The following is a 27,534-nucleotide window of genomic DNA, read 5'->3' as shown; positions in this document are numbered from 1 at the left end:
TCTGCATGCGTGAAAAAGCAGCCAGGGGCTTTCCCGAGTCCTATTTGTCCAACATGATAGCTCAACAATTAAATCCAGCAGAAAAGAAAACTGAAGAATAGAGAAATTAAATCTTTTCCCCAAGTTCATAATAAAGTCATCAGTAGAAGCCAAGGCACCTGACTCCCTGTCTAGCGTGGTTCACTGTACTTTTCTCTTCCTTTTTGACTCCAGAGAGTCGTAAACTGTTCCTACTTGGATTGTAAAATGCCTGCTGTGCTGGGGAGGAACGTCTAAGGGTAAACGTCTTGGATGTGGGTGACGTCACATTTTCTCCTCCACGTTTTATCTCCTGAGGATTCTGCTCTGTGTCCTTTCCCTCTAAATATTTTCTCTTGCATTTTCACTCATTCAGCAAACATTTGCACAAGGCTCATTGCATCCATTTTTTGTTTTTTATTGCTGCCTTAACAAATTGCCAAAAACTTGGTGGCTCAGAACAACACAAACGTATTCCCTCGTGGTTCTGGAGGTCAGAAGCTGGACCCAGATCTCACCAGGCTGAAATCATGGCTTTCTCTGGGGGCTGTCGGAGAAGGTCTGGCTCCCAGTCGGTCAGGCTGCTGGCAGAATTCAGTTTCCTGCCGCTGCAGGACCGAGGTCCCTGCTTCCCTGCTGGCCATCCGCCATGGAGCGTTCCAGCTTCTGGAAGCTCCCCCGACACACATTCCTTGGCTGTGGTTCTCGTGCTCAGGTTCAAAGGCAGCAATGCAGAAGCAAGTTCTTCACGCCACGTCTCTCTTACCCACTGCATTCAGCCCCTCTCTCTGTGTAAGAGCTCGTGTGATTAGATTATTCTCACTTGGATGAACTACCGATTCCAAGGTCAGCTGATTAGCAGCCTTCATGCCGTCTGCGTCCTGAATTCCTTTTTGCCACGTTGCAAGATACTCGCCAATTCTGGGGATTGGGATGCGGACGTCTTTTGGGCTCCATCACTTTGCCGCCTGCATCCCTGACGTACCAGGCATTGTGCGAGATGCTGGTGCTAGAAAGAGGACTAATAGAAGTGGTTTCATAACCTGAGAAACACACAGTTTTTTATAACCTGAAAACACAGCAGAAGTAGACGAATTGAATTAATTAGATTGGCGACATTGCATGTAAAGTATTAAAATATTAGAGAAGGGGGAGGGAACTATTCACTCATCACCATAACGCCTCTGGATGTGAGTATAAGGGAGTGTTTTACTAACCAGGGATTCTTCTCCATTTTCATTTTTTTAAATGAAATAAATTTGAAAATTTTTCTATGTTAAAAAATGCTACTAAGAAAACATCAGTACACTTATTTCTGTAGACTTCTGATTCAGTTCCTGAAACTCACTGACTTGGACTTAACAGGTAAAAGGGCGTGCAAAAGCTGTAGGCGCTTGATATTTATTGCCAAAAACTCAGAAAGTTTTTAACAGCATAGATTCTCACCGCCAGTGCGCTCTGCTTCTCATTTCTCACTCCTGTGTGAGCACGGGGCATTATGACGAGGGCTTCTTGAGGTTTTAAGTAAAATCGTACATGTCCTTACTTTTTTCAGCTCACTAAAATACTACTATTTGAACTCTTTTACATTGGTCTTTTTATTTCTTTTGTATTGCCTCTTATTAATTTAATACATAATCTTTTTTTATCTCTATTCCTTTATCTTTCTTTCTTCCCTCCTTCCCTCCTTCCTTCTTTCTTCCTTCCTTTCGTCTTCACCCCCTGCACACTTTCCTTTCCCTGCATCATTGTTTCTTATAGGAAACAGCATTGTTAAGGGGGCTGTTTAACTTACACGGAGCAGAAGGTTTGATGTATCAGGCGGAGGGGCCCGAGGAGCCCAACTGCCCAGCACATCAGTTTATCCTGCATTGCCTTGGAGAGATACACACTTCAAAACCTCGTTTTTATTATTCTTCATATCTTCTCAGTTTCATATTTTCTCAGTTTACTCTGTGTGTCTTTATATATGTGTGTAGTCGGCAGAAAATCAGGTGATATCAAAAATGGAAAGAATCTGTGCTTTTGTTATTATAAAAGAACAGATATTCGGTGTCTCCCAAGTAAGAGTCATGACTGGATGCTAAATTACCCCGCCCTGACTAACCCCCAAAAAGGATCATTCCCAGGGACTGTGTCTCTCGCTTTAAATCCCTTCTCTGGCTCGTTGGCAGTCACTGGCAGGTTTCTCTGCACGGTGTTAACACTTGAAGGTCCTGGGTCTCTAGCGTCTGGTGTAAACCAGCGCTGTCGGCGGGAACAGCCGGGAAGCAACACAGAGAACTGATCCAAGGTGCCGCTGGGCGGCGCGAACCGGAACCGTTCATATGCCGCTGCCGGGTGCGTCCCCCTGTCAGACGGCCCGCCAGAATCTCACTCAGTGGAAACTACGTGTGACTCCAGAACGCAGCACTATTTTGAACGAAGAATGCATTCTAATGAGCCGTTTCCTCTGCAAATGGACCTGCAGATCGGCCCCCAAAGGCCTGCCTGCCTGCCTCAGTGTCACCGCTTCCCATGTTTTTGTAACCCCTTTTGAAAATTCTCTTACGTTTCCCCATTTTCATTTGAATGTCCTACTTCAGATGTTAAACCTGTTGAAGATAATTCAGCTTTGACAAGTAAAGATGCTTAATCATTCCAGTTAACATCCTGTTCGTTAACTTTTTTTATTGACACTTAAATATTGAGACTAATTTCCTTATCTCGTTTATTAATGATTCCAGAGTATCTGCTGTTCATTGGAGTCGGAGTACTACCAACTAAAATTTTGGCATTTGTTTTGAGTAAAAACATTTTGATGAAAGTCACAGCTTTCACATTTAATGTTTCATAAACTGGTGATCAAATTAGGAAAATAATTTCCCCTAACTCATTGAAAAGAAAGCACGTTTTTGAAGTCCGTGTCTGTTTGTGAGGTGTTCACGTGCCTTGAAGCCATTACCGTGTGTCTGTGCAACACAGACGTGCACACAGACGCTGGGATAGCTTTGTATGCGTTCTGTGATTGCACAGCAAGTCTGTTTTCCTTTTTAGAAAGAAAAGCAGGAAATGTTGTTCGTACTCTAAATACACCCGTTGATGGATCAGAGCATTTGCAAACCTGTCTCTTCAATTACAAGTCTCGGTCTGAGATTCTGCAGCCACAGACTGATTTATACAGTTTCCTGTTTTTAAGAATATTTCCTTTGCAGAGTCATAGTTACCAAGGATCTCCAAATTAAAAAAAAACGACTGGGCAATCTATGAAACCATGACACTGATTTACTGTATGTGAGCCCACTGTGCCACTCCACAGAGAAAAGTAGCCCAAATAAATAGAAGTGGAACATAACAGGTAATGTCCTTAACGAGGACCATGCAATTGTCTTCATGTGGCTCCCTGGGCAACGACACTGAACTAGCTAGCGTTCCCCACGAAGTCACGGACACATCCCTGAAAGATCCAGTTTTTCACATCCTCCTGTAATGCAGATTCATAGAACACACTTAAACAAGTTTCTCTGAATTCATGAGATGCACTTCCTGAAATCCCACAAACACGCTTCCCATCTGTGAGAGCAGCCCAAGCAGAAAACTGAAGGCATCTCCCACCAACGGCTGGTTCACAGGGAGGGAAGAGAAGGAGCCGTTTGCTCATCGCCTCCTCGGGTAACTTCTACCAGCCCCATTTGGCACAAGTCCTGGTACCTGGTACCTTATCAGCAGGGGAAGAGGGCTCTGTCCCACCGGGCTCCCCTGCCTTGAGCCCCGTGATGCTCTGACATTTTGTGCAGATGCAAACGGCTTCTCTCCAGTGCGCTGACTCCTCCTCCAGGAACCCATGTGGCTTTCCTCCACTCCATCCTGTGAAGTCTCCATCAAGGCCCCCCTAAAGGGAGTCATTAGGGATGGGCTGAAAAATTAAACGATATATTTGGTGAGCAAATATTTTCTTTGTTAACGTCTTTACTTTTCTATTTTCTTAGAATAAATTTTTCGTAACTAAAAATATGACTGTAACCCCTCTGGGGGAAATAACAATGTAAAATGCGCTAGTTAACAGCGGGTGTTGGTTCCGATGAGACTGCATTATCCCTGGCTGTAGAAGACAGTCTTTGTTCTTTTAGTAAAATCCTAGAAAAATTTAGGACCCATTGTTGAGGAAACTTTCTGCTTAGCTTAAGACATTTCAGGTGCCTGATTTAGTCCTCAGTTTAGCTTGTGGTCTTAAAGAATGAGTGAAGGCTTTGAAGAGCTTCTCTGCTGTTTCAACGTGGGCCTTATTTTAATTTCACTCGGTATGATTTTCAGTTTTTAGAGAAACCTGTAAGTGTGCACTTGGCTTTCCACTCTGAGCGGCCATCCACAGCCAGGTACGGGTGTGAGCATCTGCATCCCTTTTCTTCCCGGCTGTGTACTTTTATTTCACTGTTAGCCTGCATCTGCATGCTAACATATCCAATTTACTCAAACATTCTCTTACAGCTCAGGGTACTAGTGCGTGACCCCTTGGTTCCTTCCCCCTCATTAAACAAATGCTTATTGTTCTTTTGGAGATCGGCAGCTGGCTCGGCGTCACAGTTTCAGGCGGAGTGGTTAGGTGTGGCAGTGATGCGGGCCTTACTCATCATGTGGATCTGATACTTCTGCCACTGCTCCTGTCAAAACAAAAACAAAAACAAAAAACTAATCTACTTTACATGTATACCCTAATTACTTAAAATTTGCCCTTACTTTAAAAAGATACTGTAAAAATTATCAGTATATAAATGCTCATGTCTCATTCTTTCTGCAGATGGTCACTATGATTTGGAAATGTTTTTTCGAGATTTCTGAGATTGAGCTCTTATTTTGTCTTGTTTCACCAGCCCAGCGAAAAACAATCCTAGAAAATTAGCAAAATCTCGGCAGGTCACTTATTTTATTTTTACCTTAAAAAAGGTAGATACAATGTGGGTGCCTGTGCTAACTTTCTATTTTTTGTAAGTTATTTCTAAATAAATAGTAGGTTGTATTCACAATTAACCACTATTGTAATAAATATAAAATGAAGGGATATTAAAGGTGAAACGCTAATTTCAAAAACTACTTTTTGCAATACTAAGGTTTTACATGATGGCAAGAAAAATGGTCTTGGTAATGAGTAAACCACTGTATTTGTGTGTGACTTAAATGCGAATGTGGATGTGACTTCTAGTTCCAGCTGGCGAACCAAAACCAAATTCTTACTTCCCACCTGTCTCTAATTCTTATTGAAATTGAAGTAAAAATTGCAAGATGGGATACATCCATAGAAGCTCTAAAATCTAAAAAGTGGTACACAGTTAAAATGGAGAGTATTTTTTTTTAATGTACAGAAGGGAAAAAGGCAGATGCAGGGCTTTGAATAGAGCCACAGTTTAGAACATTCTCCCTCCGTGTTCTCCCTTTTTGAAGCAGAGTGTCTATAACTATTCGTCTAGGCCCGCCTCACCATCCCATGTTGGGAGCAGATAACTTGCCTCTTGGTTTCACAGGTGGAGAGGAATCGCATCCCAGGAAGGATTGTACCCAGTCACATCCATACGTGATTCAGGTGATTCAGATCGTGAGATCTGAGGATTTGGGACTGATGGGTTTAGGGGGGATTTCTGCACTTTGAGTTGATGCTGTATTGGGTGTAGACTCAGGACCTTGGGATAGAGTGAAGATATTTTGCCTGTGACGTGGATGTAAATCCTTGGGGCCAGAGGGCGGAGTGTGTTAGACTGTGCTCCCCAAGAAAGATGCCCATGAACTGATGTCCAGAGCCTGTGAATGCATTAGATGGCAAAAGGGACTTTGTAGATGTGATTCAGGTTATGGAGTTGAGATGTGGAGATTATCCTAGATTACCTAGGTGGGTCCCTCTAATCACACGGGCACTGAAATGCACAGAAGGCAGACTCAGTTGGAAAGACACAATGTAAGATTCACTTAGGTGGGGCTGAAGGAGACGTCAGAGAGATTAGAATAATGAGAAAGACTTCACGTGCCATTGCTGGGCTTCCAAGATGGAGAAAGGTGAGCCACGGGATGGGGAGGGCCTCTGGAAGCTGAGAACAAGCTCAGCCAATAGCATGCAAGGACATCAAAGCCAGGACCCCAGTCCTACAAGCACAGGGAACCACATTCTGCCCACAGACTGAATGAGCTTAGAAGCGAATTCTCCCCTAGAGACTCCAGAAAGGAATTCAGCCCTGCCAGCATCTTGGTCCGGGCCTTGTGAACACTGAGCAGAGAAACCAGTCAACCCCCTAGACTGTGACCTACAGGACTGCGAGTGAGTAGAGCGTTGTTTGCAGCTACTAGGTTTGTGGTGATTTGCTTCAACAGGAAACAAACACAGTCAGAATTTCCCCTGGCACTGGCCACTAGGGCACAATGAAGTAACGCCTCCAAAGTTGTAAGAAGAAAAAGATTGTGAATCTGGGGTTCTATCCCCAGGCAAAGTGTCGTTCAAACAGGAGAATGAAGTTCGTTTAAATTGAATATGGATACTCTTGAAAGTTTACTTTCTACATATCTCATCTGAAAAATTGTTTGTAGTTCTAGTCGCGTAGAACAGGAGAGTGATACAAGAAAGACGGTCATGGAGGATTTCAGTGTCGCTGGTGGAGCAAAATAAATCATAAAGTACTATCTGTGCATCAGAAGTAGCCCATTCACTCTAGAGCACTGAAGTTGGTCTGGTTATGAAACTGATTTAGCGGCATAGGGATGAGGGTGTAATATTTTTCTGATTATATGAAAAAATGAAAGACAACTGGAACTTCAGAGAAAATGCTCAAGAGGGTCATGAGCCACATATTAAGCTACTTAAATTTATCATGATTTTCATGAGTCGATAAAGTATAAAAAGTAATCCTCTATTTTGCCTGGTATTTAAAATCCTTTGAATGATATTACTGTAATGAAATGGAAGCAAATGAACCCCAAGCATTGTTTTCTTTCACTTTCACTTTTCAAAATTAACATACAGAATAAAAACATGTAGGAAAATGTAACCATAGTTTAGAACAAAAGCAATGGCTGGCCAAATTTGGAGACTGATGGGGTAGTGCACTCACTCAACTTTTTTAGTTGAGGACAGCTAGATAGGATCTAAAATCACTGGATTGAGAAATAGACGTATGAATAGAGTGTACAGAGTTAAGAAAGTAATTGCTCCCGATATAAAACAAACAAAAAAGCAAAACCAAAACCCATCAAAGTCATACTAGACTCTGCACGCCTCCTCCCAACACCCTGCCAACGTCCTTATCTTGAGTCTCTTAAAACCCTGTTTCCAAACAGGGTCACCTTCTAAGGTACTAAGATTTAAGTCTTTAAGTTATATTTTTGGGAGAGTTGATTCAACTTTTAACATACAGAAAATGAAATATGGAACCTAATAAAATATACTTTATATAAAAGAAGGAAGACAGGGCTTGAGAGGCAGAATGATAACATATATTTGAGAAGAGTTACTACAAAGGTAATGTTAGACAGCGTCTGATCTCAATCAGTTTCAAGAACATGGAGACCCTTTAAAACAAGAGAAGAGTGAAAAGGGAATCTGGCTGGGAAGCAGGCATACATAACAATACATCTGAATTAAAATATAATTATTGCAGAGCAACAAAAAATTGCGAATATATTATACATGTCGAGTATCAACCATGCAGAGACTGGCATAAGCACAGTGGAGGGTAGGTGTGAAGAAAGCAGAGCTGAAGTGCAGGGTGCAGACCAGGACAGTAAACATGGTGAGAGGGAACGTGATAAATTGAAAACACAAAAGACACATGAAACTAAAGGAGAAAAAGACAATTAGAGAATGAATAGGAAAACTGTTTCCTGACCTCAGGAACACTCTTCTTGGCAGATTAAAGTGATTCTCCGCATTTTGGCAAAATTAAAGAAATTAGATCAAATTCCAAACATTCTTGAATTTTGAGAATGAAGGAAGTTCCTACAAGCTCCAAGGTGGAAAATACCCTATTTGACCAGGAAGGAGGACGCTGACTCCAGCGGTCTTCTTTCACGGAGGGTGAACTGACACGCACAGCTGTGCTCGCTCCCTGCGGAGCTCCCTCTGGGAGGGGCCGGTGACACTGACGTGGGCAACCAAAGCGAGCAGCAGTGTGTCATCAGAACCCAGCCCCAGCCAGTCCCCTGTGGTATTGAACTGAGAGCAAAACAAGGAGGTCATGTACACCTTTGTCCAGGAAATAAGAGATTCTGAGATTATTCTGGTGGGAGCTTCTTGGTTTGGTTTTGCTTTTCTGCCTAAATTAGCTCCAGTAAGTTCCTATCAATTGCAACCAATTAATCTCTGAAGAAGGTAGATTTATATAATATGTAAATATTATTAATAATTACTGGGAGGGAAGATGTAAAATGCTAATAATTTGACAATAAGTAAGTTTAAAACATGTGATTATAGCCAAAAAAAAAATGATGAGGGAAAAGGAGTTGAAGGAAGTAAAATTTCATTAACTTCCTTATCAGTGATTCTGATAATTAGACAAATTGTTCAAGGGTGTGTGATATTTTTAAAAAGGTGAGATCTAGGAGAATTAATGACTGCACATATTTAACAAATGATGAAAAGATATGATTTAAATAGTTCACCTAGTAAATGTTAAAAAACAAAGGTACAGAAGCAGTTTAAACTGTTTGGAATGTTAGTAGATGGTGATGAAGGCGAGCCAAGCACTGTAGACCGGACAGTACGTGTAAATGGACTGAACTCTGCTTTCCAGTCACTGTGAAGCTCTCAGATGTAGAGCACAGCACAGAGAAAAGAGGTCAAGAAAATTAAAATAATGGACAGAGATGTATCGGGCGAAGGTGCTAAAGTGCGTAAGGATAACATTGAGCCACTTTCTCTGCTCACTCATAGGAAGCAACGCTTCATCCTTTCAAGTTTTATCAGGAGATGCAGCAGTTCAGTCACATCTTCAGGCTCCACTTCTAATTCTAGTTCTTTTGCTATTTCCACCACATCTGCAGTGACTTCCTCCTCTGAGGTCTTCAACTCCTTGGAGTCATCCATGAGGGTTGGAATCAACTTCTTCCAGACTCCAGTTAATGTTGATACTTTGACCTCTTCCCGTGAATCAGGAATGTTCTTAATGGCATCTCTAGTGATGAAAGTTCTCAGTTAACTTCGCCCAGCTCCATCAGAGGACTCACTATCTATGGCAGTTACAGCTTTTACAAAATGCACTTTTTAAGAAATAAGATTTGCTGAAAGTTGAAATTCCTCCCTGATTCATGGGCTGCAGAATGGATGACGTTTTAGCCAAGAAACAGCATTAACCTCATTGTCTGTCTCCATCAGAGCTCTCAGGTGACCAAGTGCCCTGTCAGGGAGTAGTCATGTCTTGAAAGCAGTCTTTTTGTGAGCAGTGGGTCTCAACAGTTAGCTTAAAATATTCAGTAAGCTATGTTGTAGACAGATGTGCTGTCATCCAGGCTTTGTCGTTCCATTTATAGACCACAAGCCGAGTAGTTTAGCATAATTCTTAAGAATTTTGCAAATGGTCAGTGAGCATTGGCTTCAGTTTAAAGTCACCAACTGCATTAAACTCCAACAACAGAGTCAGCCTGTCCTTTGAAGCTTAAAGGCATTGACTTCTCTCTGGCTGTGAAAGTCTTAGTGGCATCTTCCTCCAGTATGAGGCTGTTTCATCTACACTGAAAATCTGTTGCTTAGTGTAACCAGCTCCATGGATGATCTGAGCTGCGTCTTCTGGGGAACTCGCTGCAGCTTCTGCGTCCGCACTTCCTGCTTCACCCGCACTTTGGTGTCATGGAGATGGCGTCTTTCCTTAACTCTCGTGAAACAACCTCTGCTAGTTTCCAACTTTTCTTCTGCAGCTTCCTCCCCTCTCTCAGCCTCCACAGAAAGGAAGAGAGTTAGTCAGACCCCGCTCTGGATGAGGCTTTGGCTTGAGGGAATTTTGTGATGGTTTGAGCTTCTGTCCAGACCACTAACTAAAACTCTCTCCATCTCAGCAATGTGGCTGTTTCACTTTCTTACCATTAGTGTGTTCACGGGAGGAGCACTTTTAATTTCCCTCAAGAACTTTTCCTTTGCCGTCACAACTTGGCTGTCTGGTGCAGGAGACTAGCTTCCTGCCTGTCTCAGCTCTCACCTGCCTCCCTCGCTGAGCTCAGTCACCTCTAGCTTTTGACTTACAGTGAGGGCTGTGTGACTCCTCCTTTCACCTGAGCACTTAGAAGCCATCGCAGGATTATCAGGTGGCCTGATGTCAATATCGTTGTGTCTCAGGGAAGAGGGAGGCCCAGGGAGAGGAAGAGAGACGGGAATGGCCAGGGGTGGCGCAGTCACAGCACACACAACATCTATCAGTTAACTCTGCCGTCTTACATGGGCACAGTTTGTGGGTCCCCAAAACAATTATGACAATAACATCAAAGATCACTGATCACAGATCACGTCACAAATACAATAATGATGGAAAAATTTAAGAGATTGCGAGAATTACCAAAATGTGACACAGAGACAGGAAGTGAGCAAATGCTTTTGAAAAAAATGGCACAAAATTAGACTTGCTGGACACAGAGTCACCATCAACCTTCAATTTGTAAAAAACACACAGTCTCTGTGAACACAGTAAAGCAAGGTCTGCCTCTGTATGTGTGTGTGTTCAAAAAAGTTGAGAAAACAAATTGGAACTGTTTCTTCTTTTTTTTCATCCTAACAAAGCCAGATTTGGGGTCATTTCCCCCCTCTGTTTTACTTCACTCTTTTCTAAACTTTTGCATTCAGATCAACATTGTAAAGTATATTACTAGTTCAAGTATTTGAAAAATTAGTCTCATATCTCTGGACCTAAAGCTGGTAAATGTAAATTACTGAGCTAATGAAGGATTATGTTTAAATAATCTGTTTATTTTCAAGATTTCCTTAGAATATTTGGCTTTCCTGTACTTAGAGATTATTTTTACTGACTATACTAGAATAATTGTTTTGAGCTGTGAGAAATAAAATTTCCCTGTGCGTGGCTTAGACTAATTGAAAGCAGAATGCGAATTTGAACTAGATATTTTTTAAAGCCCTTCTTAATAATTAATTCTCACTCTACTATTTATCCCAGCTTATAAGGAGTATAATTAATATTATGTAAGATTTTGCTGTCTTCCAGGCACCATTCTAGTCAGTTTATGTGTATTGTTTTGTCCTCAAAAAGCTAGAAAACACCTAGAAAAATGAATGCTAAAGCAGCAGAGGGAAAACAAAGAGTCAACCACATCTACATCCAGAGTCTCTCCAGACACAGGAACTGGCATCATGAAATACTTCAGAGGAGGTGACAGCATTAGCGACATTAGGGGCCACTGGGTGGAGTCTGTTTCTGAAGCAGGCCGGTCTTCCTCGCCCGTGCCTCTTTCTCCAGAAAAGCGTTGGCATGTGTCTTTGTGGGAGGGGATCTATGTTTTGAAGAGGATTGGAGACAGTTGTTGGACTGGGTGACAGACTTCCGGAGGGCTTCCCTCCTGGAAAGTAAGAGCCAAACAAACAAACAAACAAAAGTGACCCAGAGAAAACAGAACACATGCAAGGAGGAAACAGAACAAGCAAAAGTGCTGTAAAAATCTCAGAGCAGGAAAAGAATATATTGCAATTACGAAATGAGAACAGTCGCTTCAAGAAAAATTCAGGATATAGAAAATAGCTCTTGGAAATTAAAATGTGATTTAAAAAAAGAAAGAAGAAGAAAGAGCAAACGATGATGTGATGAGTAGGGAGATGAGATAAGGACATTAAAGGACAAGTCCCAGCGGTTCAGCAACTGAGTATGGGAGTGATGCTCAAATCAATCTGAAGGATGCAAAGTTCTAAACCAGAATCGCATACTCAGCCACACAACCAATTAAAGGTGAGGGAGTGTAAACGCATTTGTGGGCACACAGCTTCTCAGAAATTTGCCCCCAAGAGATTTTTCCTTATGAGAATTCTGGATGCTTGGTCCACCAAAATGAGCAAGGAGGCAGAGGGTACAGGGAATAGAAAATCCAGAGGAGAGAGGCAGCCAGTGTCCCCAGGAGGAAGGCTCATTGGAATTTTCAGGCTGGAATCTGTGCACCAGGCATCAAAGCACCCAGTCCAGATGGTAAAAGACTCCAGGAGACATTTCTTCAGGACGATAAGCTGATAGAATGCCTGATTCAACTGAAACAGCTGGCAAAGTACTGAGTGTTGAGTTAAAAAGTAGATAGGAGACTGTCAGATAATTATTAGCTCTAGGAAAAACAAGAGTGGAATGGGAATGGAAAATGAAAGTTTGCTTCATGTCTGAGTTGAGGATTGTTTTTACAACATCCTAATAAAGGAACACTGAGTATTACACTTACTAACGTAGTGGAATGTGTTGGGTGGGGAGATGCATATGGGCTGGAGAAAGAGCAGAATGAATGTGTTATTCTCACATGTCCTGGGGGGGAATCTACAGAAATGATTAAAAAAAATGAAAATCAAGAAAAGCGTAAACCAGGTGATTGACAGGCTGGAACTAATACAGAAGCAAATAACCAAAGGACAGTATTTGCCTCTGAAAAGGAAGGATTTGGGATGAAGGAGGTGGGGGAATTTTTTGTTGTTGTTAAATATCTTGCCGAATTATTTCACTGTTAATATGCATGTATAACTGAATAAAAATTCTTATTAAAAAGATGGACAAGAGAAAAAGAGAGTATTAGATTGTTTAGTCAGAAAGAAGAGTACATTTATTGGTCTGAATGAATTGCCTTATTTTTTCTGAAATGACTTTAGTTATAAATCAGCAGGCTGGCTTCTGAGCAGCTTTGGAAGAGCTTCTTACGTGGATGACATTGCTAAACATATCCTGACTATTAACATTCCAAAATGTTGATCTCAATGACCTTTAGATTTCTATGGTTATAATCTTAACTATAAACTCTCTTCTTTGTAGAATATGACTTTGGAAAATGTATACTTCAATAAGTGATTAGTCTACCAGTGAGGTATCGTATTTGAAAAAAAGAAAATATCGTACAATAAAGATGTCAGAGCTGCAGATCTCATTAATTCAGTTTTCTTTCCGTATTCTACCTAGGCGAAGGTGAAGTTTACCTTTGAATGCCTAAGAAGAAATGAATATTGTAAGCATCATTATAAGGATATCTTGGTCATTTTTTAAAAGAAACTGAAGATTGCAGTGTATTTTATTTAATTCTTTTTTATTAAATAAATATATGTTGAATTTATTCATGTAACAAATCTCACTAAGTATCTATTTTGTTCAGGCTTTCAGCTACATATTGGGACACAAAGCTCAAACTATATAGTTCCTGCTCTTAAGATGACACATAAGTAAGGAAATTGACATGCAATTGAGCAATTGTGATTAAAAGAAAACATGATCATTGCTCTACTGAAGAATTAGGCAAAATGCACTAGTAGCCCAGGAGTGTGAATATAAGCTTCACACAGGGAATTCCATGTGAGCCAAACCTGAAGGAGAAATGAAAGTTGGATCTATGAATTGAAGGAGAAAATTCCAGAAAGAAAAAGCAGCTTGGGCTGTGCTACAGATGTGGGTGAAGCATCACGTGTTCTGAGAACAGTCAGTAGCTCAGGATGTCTGGAGCCCTGAGCTGTGAGTCTGAAGAGAGAGGAAAGGAGGCTGTAGGTTTCACGATGTAGGTGGAGTCAACGAGACATGATTAATAGCAATGATAATTGACAGTAGTTAATGTTTCAAGTTATATCTCTGTGCCAGGCACTGAGCCAAGCACTTTACATACAAAATCGGATTTAATCCTTACAACTACTCTATTGTCATTTTTAAGTTTTTCAAGCTTGAGAGTAACACATCTACAATATAGCAAGAAACGAGGTTGGAAAGATTATAGTTAGTTCTACATAGCCAGTTTTAGTCTTTTTCTCCACTTTGAAAGTTTCCAAAATACCCATTTATCAATTTAAAAATGTGAACAGTGTGTATTTTTAGAGGAAGAAGGGAAAAGAGAGGGGAGAAAGAGAAGAGATTCCATGAAGAGAGAAGGAAAAAAAGGGAGGGAGAATAAGAGCGAGAGAGTGAGCTGGACCAACCCTGACTGAAAGGCGATGCTGGAAGATCGGAAGCAGAGGACAGAGCAGAGACTCCTTCAGCAGTCCAGGCAAAAGCCACTAAAGGCTGCACTTCAGGCAGACACCAACAGCAAATGGAAGAATAAGGGTGATATTTATAGAAGGAAATAGTCACCTGTTGGATGTGTAGATGATTATGCTCCTTAACCGAGAAAGGGAGATGTAAGGGATGGTGACGTTTGGGAGAGGAAGTGATTGGGAACACGGTTCCTAGAGCTCTGGTATTATGACCGGTTGGTTGTTTCTTGGACGAAATATGCCAAATACGCTAAAGCATAACTGATGCGTTGCATTAATTAACCCCATTCCTGTTAAAGAAAAAAAATGGTGGTTGAATGTCCTTGGTCACCAAGTTGATTCAGAACCTCAGGTTCTGATTTTAAAGTAATGAAATCTTTTACTGTGTATTCACCACAACCCAGAACTTTCATGGCGTGACCACCAAGAGTACAAAAAGAACACAGTGAGAAACCGAAAGTACTGGTCTGGGAGCACGATGGACTGTTTACCCAGATTGTATTGACTTGACTTCCCTTCACAAAACTGTGAGATTTTGTGGATCAGGTGTTAAAATGACAGCTGTACCCTCCGCGCCCCCCTGCAGGTCTTCCCTTCCTTCTAACCGTGCCCTTCCTTCCCCCGACAGGGCTCTACGAAACCTTTCTCACCAATGATGAACCAGAATGCTGTGACGTCAGGAGAGAAGCAAAATCAAACAACCCCTCCAAAGGGATGGTGGACAGAAGCGGCTCCTGCCCGCGGGCGCCGCTCACAGCCTCATCAGCCACAAGACTGTGCAGCAGCCACAGACTCAGACTGTGCGTTCTCGTGCTGATCCTCCTGCACACAGTCCTCACAGCCTCCGCGGCGCACAACGCCACGGCGCTGACCTTCGGCGGCATCAACACGCTGGACGAGAGCTCCGCCAGCGAGGACTAGGGAGCGCGGAGCACCCCGTTGCCCCGGTAACCGCGGAGCGCCCGCATCCCCGTTGCCCCGGTAACCGCGGAGCGCACGGTCGGATGTCAGACTCGGTGCTCTGACCCGCCCATCGCCGCGCGCGGGGCCTGGAGGGCAAAACTTAAAAAAGAGGGGCCTGAGTCCAAATAAGGACACAAACCCAGCTTTTTATTGACTAAAAGGCTGGAAAGTGACTTCAATTTCTCACACCATTTTATACACTGTGTTTTAATGTTTGGAGGTTTTATTTGCTTTTCCTTTTGATTTGGGTTTATCTGTTTGTTTAGTTTTTGCACTTGTTAATACAGGATTTATTTGGGGGGATGGTTTCTCAGAGGTAAACTAAGTCTTTTCACTGTCTCTCTCTCTCTATATATATATATTTCTAGTCATTGTGTGTGTTCATCAGATAGTTTCGTCTCTACGTCCTGTCAGTTTCTATTAGCGGAATGACGGCTATGACCTCACGGTATAGCAAAAAACAACAACAAAAATCATAAAAATAAAAAAAAAAAGACAAAAATAGAAAACAACAAAAAAATAAAAATAAAAAGCCTCCCTCACTCTCCCTCCTGCCTATGGAACCGACGCCTTTCCCGGCCTGCCCGGCCCGGGCCTCCCTCCCCAGCAGACGACATCCGCTTGCTTCTGTCGTTGTCGCCGCAGTGAGTGGGCACAGTGCACGCTCCGCTGGGCTTCTGAGCCGCTGTCGCACAAACCCGCAACGGAGCAAAACCGGGGAGGGGGCCCTTTCCAGCTGAACAAACACGTGCTCTCCATAACAGGTGGTCTCAGAAAGGGAACACATCTTTATGTTGAAAACAAAGGCAAAGAAAGCTACCATGAACTCTGTTGGTCCAGCTCCCCCTCCCAAGGGTCCAGTCCTTCCTCGCTGGTCGGGTGGCTGGGAGCAGCCACCCAGGAGGAGGATGTGAGGAGGTAGGAAGTCCTGTCCTGAAGCCCGCAGGTGGCTGGGCTCTTGGGATTCCAGTTCCGTTGCAAATAGACAGGAGCACGTTTTGGGCACTGTCACAGGAACAGGTTTCCAAGGACGCAAATTTGGACTTCTTTTTCCTCCTTTCCTGTTGTGGAGGAGAGAGCAGACGTGCTCCAACACCTGCAGCATACAGAGTCTAGACCATTTCTCCCCAGTATTTCCCCCACATCCAGTTTTTAATGCCTCCAGGTCTAAAGTGGATGCAAATGTGCATTATCAAAAAGAACTTCTTTTCCAAAACTAGGTTAGCCATTTTCATTCACGTGCAAAAACGTTGTCACTCTCCATGCTCTAGGTAGTTGAAGACAAGAAAAGTCTGATCGCTCTGTCTATATTTTTTCTTTTCGTGGGAACATTTCACCGCTGAGTCTCTATGAATTTGCTTTCTAAGAAAAAGGCTTTTATGAGTTTACAGTAGAATCAGTGGAAGGAAGAGTTAATAAGGGCTGTTTTTAAAACAAAACAAATAATTAAAAAAAAAAAAAACACTTTACATTCCTTCCTAGTCTCTAACTACGCTCGGGAAGCGCACTCCAGATCTGTTTGCTGTGTCACCGGGAGATGAAGGAAAACCATGGAAAAGGTCCTCTTAGCGAACAAAATTTAGTTATTAACTTTATAGCTATGAAATTCCCCGGGGCATTTGTTTTTGTTCAAACTTTAACCTCTGCATCATACTTAACTCTGCGACACGCGTACAGTATGCATATTTTGTTTTGAATAAAAAAAATGTTTTGTTCCAGTCTGTTAAGAATATTCAAAAATAATAAAGGTATTGCTTAATAAAATTGCTAGAATTGTTTAGCAGTACATGCACTGATATTTTACTAGATTCTTTGTTTTAATAGTGTTTTGTTGAGACTGAAAAATCCTAAAATGGTCTGCGCAAATACAAAAAAAAAAAAACACCAAAAATGTAAAATTTTCCAGTTTTTGTTCCTTTTTTGAAATATTGTTTTTTTCCTTCTGCAAATGCCAACACACAATCACACGTACACAGACACAGTATGTGTAATATATGGAAATTATGGTGCTATTTCTGGGGACTGTGGCTGGGGAGTGACTCCGGGGCATGTTAACCATGTTGAATTACAGCAACTGTTAAGTCTTTTTTCAGGCTAACTAGTGGTGGAATAGAGACTTCAGTGGAGTTGGGGGTGGGGAGAGAAGAATGGGGGAGCAGGGACTGGAGGTGAGGGGTGGGTGAGGACTCGGGGGAACAGCTTACCAGGTGAACTCTTTTTCGACTGACCCCTGAACGACGCTAAGACCAGAAAAAAGTTTGTTGTGAGCTTCGTCTGCCTCTGCTGGGCAGAGGCCACTCCCCTGTCTTTTCTCCCGCTGTTCCTTATGCTTCTGTTCATGCCAGAGGCGTTTCTGTGTCTTCAGGAAAACAACATCAACACGGATACAAGTTTCACCCGCTCTTGCTGGTGTGACAAGTGACTCTCCAGACACTGGGCAAAATGATGACCAAAGTACCCCTTAACAGCAGGGTTTCGTTTTCTCGTTATATCTTTTTGCGACAGGTTAAGGTTCTTTTCCAACAGAAAGGGACTGGGAGGTTCCACTTGTGCAAGATTTAGCTTTAGTTTGGGTAGAATGGCGACCACCGCGTCACAGGAGAGGCAAGCCTTCCAAAGGCAAGCTCAAGAGCCCGGCGGGAGAGGCAGGGCGGCACCAGCACCGCGCATTTGGGCGAGGCAGGCAGGTGGGGAGGGAAGGGGAGTGGCAGCTCACCCGGCGCTGGAATCGCCTGGAATTCTGCTAGCATTTTCTTCCTGCTGGGCAGATTGATTCTTACGTGGGAATGAGCTCTGTGCCTCGTACTTATTACTGCAAATGTGTAACCACGTCCCTGTGGTAGTTCCACTGACACAGTGGACTGAAGCTGGAGCCTGCAAAGTCAGGAAGCAACCACGGATGGTGCAGGTCTCGCTCCATCCGTTGGCCACTGGGAGTGGATTGCCTGCATGATGGCATGATTGCCGTTTCTGATAGAAAAAATTCCGACCCACATTTCTGTAATCATCATCCCACTCTGCTTTTCTTGTGGTGGATAGCTATTGCATACTAGATAATAAATTACAGTATTAAAACTATTATTTCTGAAAACTACTTGAAAACCAAGGAAATGATTTTTTTTTCACAAATGGATGAGACAGACTTCTCCATGTTTATTATCATCTTTTTTTAATTCTGCAATAGAGAAGTCCCAGGTTGAGGAGTATGTTAACACTGCAAGACCAAACGTCTAATGACAAAAGTGGAATCGTGTGTCGTTCCTTCCTGCACTGACACCGGGTGATGCATTACTCTGACTTTTCTTCCATTAAACAAGTAGTGCTTTTCTCTCCACAAAGAGTAAGTGAAAGCTGTTCTTTTAAATGGCATCACTACAAAAAAAGAAATTTAGTTCCTTACCAAGGAATTGGTACCATTAGGTACTAGAATCTGTGGTCATTAAAATAAAAGAAGGCAGGAAGGAAAAAAACAAGAGGAGGAAGGAAGGAACGAAGGAAGGGAAATAAAACTGGATTTTTTTATATGAATGAATAAAAACCTCATTTTTGTCAGGAAAAAAATAAGTGAAAGATGTTTTGGGGTGTCAGATCCATGTGCCAAGTACCTGAATTGGCAGATGACACTTGGTATCTGGACAACATTAAAATATTGACCAGCCTGAGGCATTGTTTTAGTTCTTTCTAGGTAAGAGCGAAGTTTAAAGTGTTCTTGCTACTGGAAGCATCCAATCGGCAAAGCAATGAAAAGCGCATCTTATTTTCACTAGAACTGCAGACGGTATTTGACCCTGTTCGCATGCATATGGACATGGATATATAAGGAGAAAGTGTTACACATCTATGGTTTATTTTATAGTGATATATATCTTACAAGTAAAGTGTCAACCACAAAATTTTTCAGTCCAAAACAACACACACTATAATTAGCAATTCCGATTTTTTGCTGAAGGTTAAGCAGCATGCTCATTTAAAAACCATACCTGCCTTGATGCAGAAAAGACTCTCAAACTGTCTCCATTAATGAAAGAATAGCAATTTTGAAGTAGCCAGAATCTTTTCCACTTTCCAAGCACTATCATGTTTAGAAAAAATTGAATATGGCAAGCAGATAGTGGGTGATGGCGAGCAAATCTGTAAGTGAGAGAAAGGGAAGAAACTGAGTGCAGCTTCAAGCAGTATCTCCATGACACATATGAGAATGATCAAACTGCTTCAAACTCTAGAAATTCTCCAGATAATGATCAAAAGTATAGATAATCCTCTCAGCCTTGCAATAAAACTTAAGACTCGAAGCAAATCTGTTCTTGGCTCTCAAGATAATTCAGGGCTAAGTTTACCTGGCACAAAACGTTCAGATCAACATTAAACATGATGTCACATGGCTATTTTCTCCAAGGCCACACAGGTGGATTGTGCCAAAGTGGAACTCAAACCACACCCGACTGCAACTTCTAAACACTGGCTCTGGAACACACGATCCCTGGGTCTCAAGCGTACTTCATGAGGATAATGTATTTTTTTCCAAAATGCTTTATTTCTTAAATGGTGAATTTTAAAATTATGTTAAGTATTAAAAATAGTAAAAATATAGAAAAGACACTGCTAAGGTTTGTTGATGCCCTGTTTCTTTCTCGATTACTCATTTTAAGTGAATTTGCTTTTTCTCCCGCCATCATTATGATGCTGACCCAACTGGTCCCTCTCAAAATAGACTTGGCTGAACTTCTTTTTGAATACATGTATATTAGGTTGGATCATTTTGTTGATTGAGTCTCAAAAAAATAATAATCCAGTTAACTGTAAAGGTTTCAGTACTATACGTCTTTCTTTCTTTTGTGTCTTATATTTTATTTTTTATTCTTGGCTATTTCTATATATAGTGTGAAAAAAATGGAGCAACACAGTTAAGGTAATAATTTCTGGGGCTTTTATCAATCTGTCAAGAAGACCAGTGGACCACTGCTACAGACAGGAGACAATTTATGTGACTGGAATTGGCTCTGCCGCCATCCTGGCTCGACACCCACCTTCATGACCGCCCTGGACAAGCCACGTGATGACTCGGTGACGCGATCCCGGCTGCTGCTAAGGCCCTTGCCGAGGATTTCACTATTCTGAAACACTAGAAATATTACTTCTATTTTTTTCCTTCTCCTTAATTTGAAAGGCATGTAAACATTACCAGTAAAGGAAATTTAATAGAAACAAAGTTCTTTTCAAAGCTTTCAAATAGTGATTATATTTTGACGAAAATCTTAGTGAAATGTTTCCTGCAGCGCTACACAAAAGTCAAAATGAGCGAAAGCGTTTTGGTTTAATGCAGTTTTCTTTTTCTGAGATATGGTAACAGTGAAATAAGGTTTTGAATATGCAAAATACCCAGCGTGAGGAACAAACACATAAAACATATGTAGAATGTTCTCAGGTATTTTTACTATAATTAGAGTCTAAAATGTGGTAGTTTTCGGTTCCATTGTCCTTTCCCCTTAAGACAACACACCTTTTGATTTAATTCATGTGGTTTTTTGAAATGGAGCTTTTCAAATTTCACATGGAATTTTGAAGAATCATACTTATGTTCAGTTTTGAAGTTAAAATCTCTCTACTCATCTGTTAGACCCAAGATGTAGCAAACAAAGTACTCATGTTGCTGCAAATAGATGTAACTACCTGCATTTGTCCTGATTGCTCTCCCTTTCTTCCTCCTTCCTAGTCTCTCTTCCCCCTCACCCCTCTCTTTCTCTGCATCCCCCACACCCTGTCTCTGTTGTCCTTCTGTCTGTCTGTCTCTTTGCTTTTTTCTCTCTCTCTCAACTTCAGGATTTTAAAATAAGCTTTATTAGTATCAGGGTTTTTGTTGTTAAATCATGTAGCCTGTCCTATGATTCTTAAACTTGAAAAGAGAAATCATCTCATCAGAAAAAAAATATTAAAAATGTGAACTACATTGCATATTGCATTATTTGAGCAATCAAGACCCTTTCGATTTCTAGTGGAACATCTGAAGCACTAATTTATTACAATGACCCACAAAGAAATATTCTTTTCAGAATGATCTAGGGAAGTTGCCAGAGAATGTGAAAAGTACTAATGTGCTCTTAGAAGAATACATTCAAAAAATGCAAACAATGACTGACTCTTTTGAGGTTAGAGGATTTATATATATTGTAATAAAATGTATTACAAAATGTGATTTTGGGAAAAAATTCACGTGCTTCAACTGAAATGAAAATTTAACCTCCACAGAAATCCAATTTTATTGCACATATTTTTAAAAACAATTCTTGAGAAATTTTCACTTTTATATTTTTATGGAGAACTAGCATCTTATTAAGAGTCTAGGCCTCTTTGCCAACCAGGCACAACTCCCCACGGCCTCTGATTTTACACTGATCTGAATACTAATGGTGCACCACTGCTTTAAACATTCAAGTGTATTTTGCAAGATCTAAGGCTACAGAAAATACCTTAAGCAAGTCCTTATTTAAGAATAATCTGTCAACGGCCGTACCACCCTGAACGCACCTGCTCTCGGAATAATAATCTATCTTGAATTTTATGCCCCTGTGCAGTGACAAGTAACAGCTAAATCCTGCAAAATATGTATTTCGAGTATCAAATCAGCCTGTGATTTCATTCATAGAAACAGATAAACACCTGCTTTCTTCCTTCCTTTCCCAGTGAACTTGGCCAATCTATCTTCTGTTTCTCCCTCAAGCTCTTCTCAAAGGTGAGTGTAAAGTGAACATTTATTTTTTTTTGACATTGAAGGAAAAGTGATGAAGTTTGGGCATCATGTTATTTGCATCCCTGTCACAAAGTCCCTGGTAGGCACATAGTGTGGAAGGCAGCACTCGCCCTCCCCCAGCATGTTCCTCACTCCCCTCTCCCCCGCCTCACCTCCCCTCTCCACCCTTGCCTCCCCCCACCACTCCCCACCTCCCGCCTTCCCTATTCTCCCTTCTCCCATCTTCCCACTCCCCCAGCCTCCCCAGCCTCCACCGACATCCCCCTCCCCCTCCCCATCCTCTGACCCACCCTGCCACCCTCTCCTCACCCCAAAGCTCTCCCGCTGGAGAGGACCCAGGGCCCACCCTGACCTGCAGTTGAGCTCAAATCAGAATGAGACAGGAGGGAGCAGTGTGAACACCAATACAATTTCTGGGTAATAAAAATGTATCTTATAGTATTCAAAGGTAGCATTTGTATACATTTCTTTTTTATTTTATGGAAGTTTCCAGAAAGGGGAAAAACCCTGAAGATTAAAACGGATACCTAATGCTTTTTATTATCAGAGGAGTGTGTATATTTTGTACTTCCATTTATTAATTTATATAAACAGACATACCAGCTGCCTACATTCATGTGTTTTGTTCTCTTATCATAAAAAAAGGTACAGAGAATCCTCCATGTCACTGGGACTAAGTTAGGCTTTGGGGAAACAGACACAAAAGAAGTACTTTTGGTTTTCTAGGAGTTCTTAGACCAGTGTGGGGGAAGGATGTACCACCACAGGACAGAGATAAGCCCAGAGCATGGTAAGCTAGAATACTCCGGAAGCCTCTAACTCTGGTTAGTAGAAGTTAAATTTTCTCAGATAAAGTGACATCTTAATAATCAAATAGGAGTTAAATAATCAAAGGACAGACAGAAACTGTGGTCATGTGCAGAGACACAAACTGGAGAAACCTTCCTTCAGGCATGGAGAAATACAGGACAGCCTCCTGATTGGAGGGTCGGGAAGCTGGTCTCATAACCCAGCCTAGAAGTTTGGATTTGACCCTCAAAGCAAGAGAAAGCCATTAGAGAATTAAAAAAATATGATACTGCAGAATGAACTTTATGCATTTAAGATGTTTTCCCTTGGCATCAGTAGAGCACTGACTGAGGGGAATAACACAGGAAAGGACCGTTAACATTGGTGAGAAATAATGAGCGTCTGAACAAATTCAACAGCAAATGAGACGGTGTGGGGGTGAATTTGAGACATATGATGATGTAGGATTAATGGAGCTCGGTAATTTTCTGAATGTGACTGTTAAAGACAAGTGAAAGGCAAAAAGAAAAAAAAAAAAGACAGAAAGGAATCTGTTTTCCAATGTGGCCATTCATCAAATGAAGAAGCCAGGAAGAAGACTAGATTTGGGACCACAGCCAACCTTTGCACAAGTAGAGATGTGAGCAGGCACTCCAGGGGGACTGCCTGGTGGCAGCATGCCATGCTCTTAGGAAGGTATGAGCTGCTCTAAACAGTAGAGGACAATTTCAACAGCTCAGCTCAAGAGGTTTATTTTTTTTTGCTCTCTTTAACCTCCAGGGGGCGCTCTCCTATGGCTAATTCCAAGGCCCAGGAAGGCAGACATCTCTTTTTCTTTAAGCATCTTTCATGGTCAGACATTTTTCATAGTTCAATTCTGGTTCTCACAACAAACCTGCGTAAGAGGCGCTTTTTAACCTGAATTTCTGGAAGTGGTACGATTTTTTTCAAACGCGATTTTTCTAAACCAAGGCCCTTCTGCTCCGCCTTTGAGAACACTTCGTATAATCCTGCTCTCCTCAATCTGGGAAGAGGCCTGGACAGATGGAATTGTTTAAAACTCAATTTCAGCCGTAAATAATAAAAAGAAATCGCATCTTTAATTGTCAAGAATATAGGAGAAATATAGTAAAATTGTCTCATTTTCCATTCTTGTCTTGTGGGTCTCAAGCTTAGTGAATTTATAAAATGTTCTATCCCCAGACTCAGACTCATCAAGCCTCTTGCAATGAAAGTCTGGGTTCAGTGTGAATTAAATATGATCGGATCACATGGCTGTGGAATTCCTAAGGAAACTAGCGGACATTAATTGAAACAGACTCCCACGGTGTCCAGGGCAATGGTCAAGATGCAATAATAGATACCTTGACAAGTGTATAACTTAGTGGCTACAAGGCTGAAAGGAAATTGGTGACCGTATTTCTCATTTTATGTTCTTGTCTGTTATTGGCAAGGGATCAAATTATCTTTGTGCCCAGTGGTTTAGTGATTGGGACTCATTCTCTCAAAATTGATAGAGAAAATTACTATTCTCCAGAAGGAACTATATTCAAAGAGAAGACACAAATGATGTTGCTAAGGATGTATCAACTTGCCGAATGTCTCACCGTAAACCCAGCACTACACCCAGCTCAGTGACAACAGCAGCTATTTCTGAAAGAGGCTGGAAATTCTCCATGAAGCCAACATGTGTTGGGATGCACAGGAAAATTTCCACAGTTTCATAAATAACTATTTTTTAAGGAAACATTTAATTTTTCTGAGTGAACCTAAATTTCTGGAGGTGGTACAATTTTTTAAATGCAATTTTTCTAACACCAAGCCCTTCTGCTCCCCCTTTGAGAACACTTAGAAATTTAGGGTAAAAAGCATCTCTTATGCAGGTTTGTTGTGAGAACCAGAAATAAATTATGAAAAATGCCAGAGTTTGTACAAGATTGGTGTTATTTTTTTCCTAAATGTTGGAAGGATTCACTGATGAAGCCAGCTGGCACTGGAGTTACCTTTTTTGGAAGGTCTTGAATTTCGACTTCAATTTTCTTTAATAGACGCATGGCTATTTGAGTTTTCTATTCTTGAGTGAGCGTTGTAGTTTGTCAGCTCTGTACTCATGTAGTCAAAGTGAAGCTCATCGTTAATGGGACAGGTTGAGATTATAGTTTACATGATAGGATGGACTTTTCTAACATTTCTTCCTAAAATGTGTAACCTTAATTTAACAATGTGGAATGATCCAACAAACCCAAATCAGAGGTTTTTCTAAAAAAACAGGAAACAAACAAGATATGGCAACTTAATGCAATGCAGGTCATATGTTCAGTAGATAACAGAAATCTACAATTTTGATTTTATTATCTAAAATATTAGGCAAAATTTCATTTTCATTAAAATTCTAATATGTCTACATTTTTATAGTATTTTTATTACTTAGTTATACTTAACTGTGGGCCAATGAGATTGGGGGTCCCTTTGGGGCAGGTAAGTGAAAGCTATCTAAACACTGAGAGCTATCTAAACATTGAGATACTGACAGAGTAGGTATCAGTAAGCTGCTAATATGGTAGGTAGGTAGGTAAGGTCACTTTAAATGACTAATTCTCTAATATAAACGGAGGGAACATTGCCCAATTCATTTTAGGGATCCAGCATCACCCTCCTATTAAAACCATTTAATTTTAAAATCTTATTTTAATAAAGAAACTCCAAATTTTAATTAAAAAAAAAACTCTTTAACTTTAATTAAAAAATCTCCAAAAAATTACATCCTTCATGAACATGGTTGACAAATCGATGGGGCCTGTCAGTCACGATGGCTGAACACTTCACTGCAGCTCAGTACAAAGTCCAGCTCCTTTCCTTTCCAAGTCTAATGAGCAGATGCCCCCAAATTCAAGGGGTTTTAATCTCTTTTTATTTGTTTGAATTGATTTTTCATCAGAATTTGAAAATCTATTGGCCCAGTCATTCCAAATGTACAATTTATAAATTTAATTATATTCCCATAGGATTTTGTGTGCTGTGCTAGCAAAAAAATGAAATAAAAATCATAAAGGGTTTTCACTATATTAGTGAGCACCACATTCACTCAAAAAGCTCCAAACACGTCAAAAATAAAGAGCAATCATCCCAAAATATCTTGAAAATAAAACCTTAGGTGAATAATGGCTAAATAGGTCAATGTTGATCAATATTTCCTTATATGGGCATCCTAGAAAAAGACCAAATAAACCAAAAAAAATTATATGTAATAATCATATATATATATGCATATACAAATACTTTTTATGTTTAATGAGTAAAGTATCCCAATCAAATCAAATATATACAAAAAGCATTTAAATATTTATATTGCTTTTCATTTCCAGTACAATTTCATAAGATTATAAGATGGACTTTCTAGCTGTAAACACCAATTTATGTTGTTTCTTTGGCAAATCTATATTTTATATATCAAATAAAAATCTATTTATCTATCTGTAAATTTCCTAGGATATAAGTGCCCAGAGATGGATGCAAATTAACCTGAAGTTATTTGATTGAAATACTTTATTGAGGATTGAGATTTGAATGTATTTCAATACTTCACAAAGTAAAATAATACTCACTGGATTAATTTTTAATTCTTTTTTGTAAGAAGTGCTATTACTCCTCCCTTTTTTTATCCCAGAACGTGGTGCTTATAAGTCTTTTGTTTTGTATTGTAGTTATTTGGATTTATAGCCCTTTTCCCAGGAAATCTAACATAGGTGCTCAATAAGATTTTTTTATTATGGAAAGCAGAAAAAGTATCTTTTCAACCAGTTGACCAATGAAGACAGCTGCCCAGAACATGGTGCGGTATAATCCCCCATTAGTGTGCTTAGACCTTACTTCAAAGGGAAGAAAACCAGTCATATTGGGTTAGAGCCCATCTGAGGACCTCATCTTAACTTGAATGCATCTGCAAAGACCTGATTATTTGCCTGCAGGGTCAATGCCGATCACTATTATTAAGTGTATCGAGCTCTTGGTGTTAATTTTCCAATAAAAGAGTCAGGACTCGCACTGCTTTCTCCCTCACCCTCCTGGGGAAAGCATGCATTTTCTGACGAGTTGCTTAGCTCACATCTACAGACCTCACTGTAACTTTGCTGAATTCCACAAGGAGCACTTGTCTGTGCAGAGGAGAAACGTCTGCAAACTAGTCCTCGTTGGTGACATGATTTAATACTGATCTGACTGGTTAATTATTTGAATATTTGATATCAGTAAGACTGTTCCCAAAGAATACTCATAATTCTCTCAGATGTCTTTATTTTGTCAAACCAAAGGGTCGTACAACCACCTGACTGGATTTCACACGGCTAGAGATCGTTCTGGAATCCTTCCTTCCAGATCCCGGTTCTGAGCATCTTGTAAACATGAACTAACTTTCTGAGAATCATTATTTGGCTCCTAATTCTTTTCTCCAAGCTCAAGTGACTTGTAAACATAAAATCAGTTTTTCTTCCTGTATATTCAGATTCCTGTTTTTTTTTCTTTCTTTTTTTAGGTTTGTATTATAGACCCTCTTTTAGGTCTTTTCACCCTTAAGATAAAGTTTTTGAAATGCATCATTAAGTGTCCCTGGGTCCCTCTTCATGAATAATGCCTTTAACTGTTTCCCAAGCTTAGCACTGCCCGCCTTCTGGGGTCAGTAATTCTTGGCGGTTGGGGCAGGCGTGTGCATTGGGGGGGCATTTTAGTAATATCCTTGATCACTACCCACTAAATGCCTGTAGCACCCCTGCCCCCGCCGCTGTGTTGTGACCATGAAAAGCATCTTCAGATATTGCCAAATATCCCCTGAGGGGCAAAATCCTTCCTTTTGGCGAGCCACAGCCCTAGATTG

General features: G+C 40.8%; 1 protein-coding gene across 2 annotated transcripts in view; it reads left to right on the top strand.

Annotated features, from left to right (window-relative positions):
• Window positions 1–20,091, top strand: part of NALF1 (NALCN channel auxiliary factor 1) — a 544,809-nt gene extending 524,718 nt beyond the window's left edge. Inside the window, exons 3-4 of one of the 2 annotated variants that reach the window (XM_072976526.1) lie at window positions 14,793–15,111; window positions 20,008–20,091. In XM_072976526.1, coding sequence (XP_072832627.1) covers window positions 14,793–15,085 — 293 coding nt within the window. In that variant the 3' untranslated portion in view covers window positions 15,086–15,111; window positions 20,008–20,091. Of the gene's footprint in view, window positions 1–14,792; window positions 16,828–20,007 lie in introns of those variants that run through there. The other variant, XM_072976525.1, reaches the window with a different exon arrangement.
• The last annotated feature ends 7,443 nt before the right edge of the window (window positions 20,092–27,534 follow it).

This window comes from Vicugna pacos, chromosome 14, assembly GCF_048564905.1.
Source record: "Vicugna pacos chromosome 14, VicPac4, whole genome shotgun sequence".
NCBI classification, from domain to species: domain Eukaryota; kingdom Metazoa; phylum Chordata; class Mammalia; order Artiodactyla; family Camelidae; genus Vicugna; species Vicugna pacos.
This window is presented reverse-complemented; position numbering and strand designations above follow the sequence as displayed.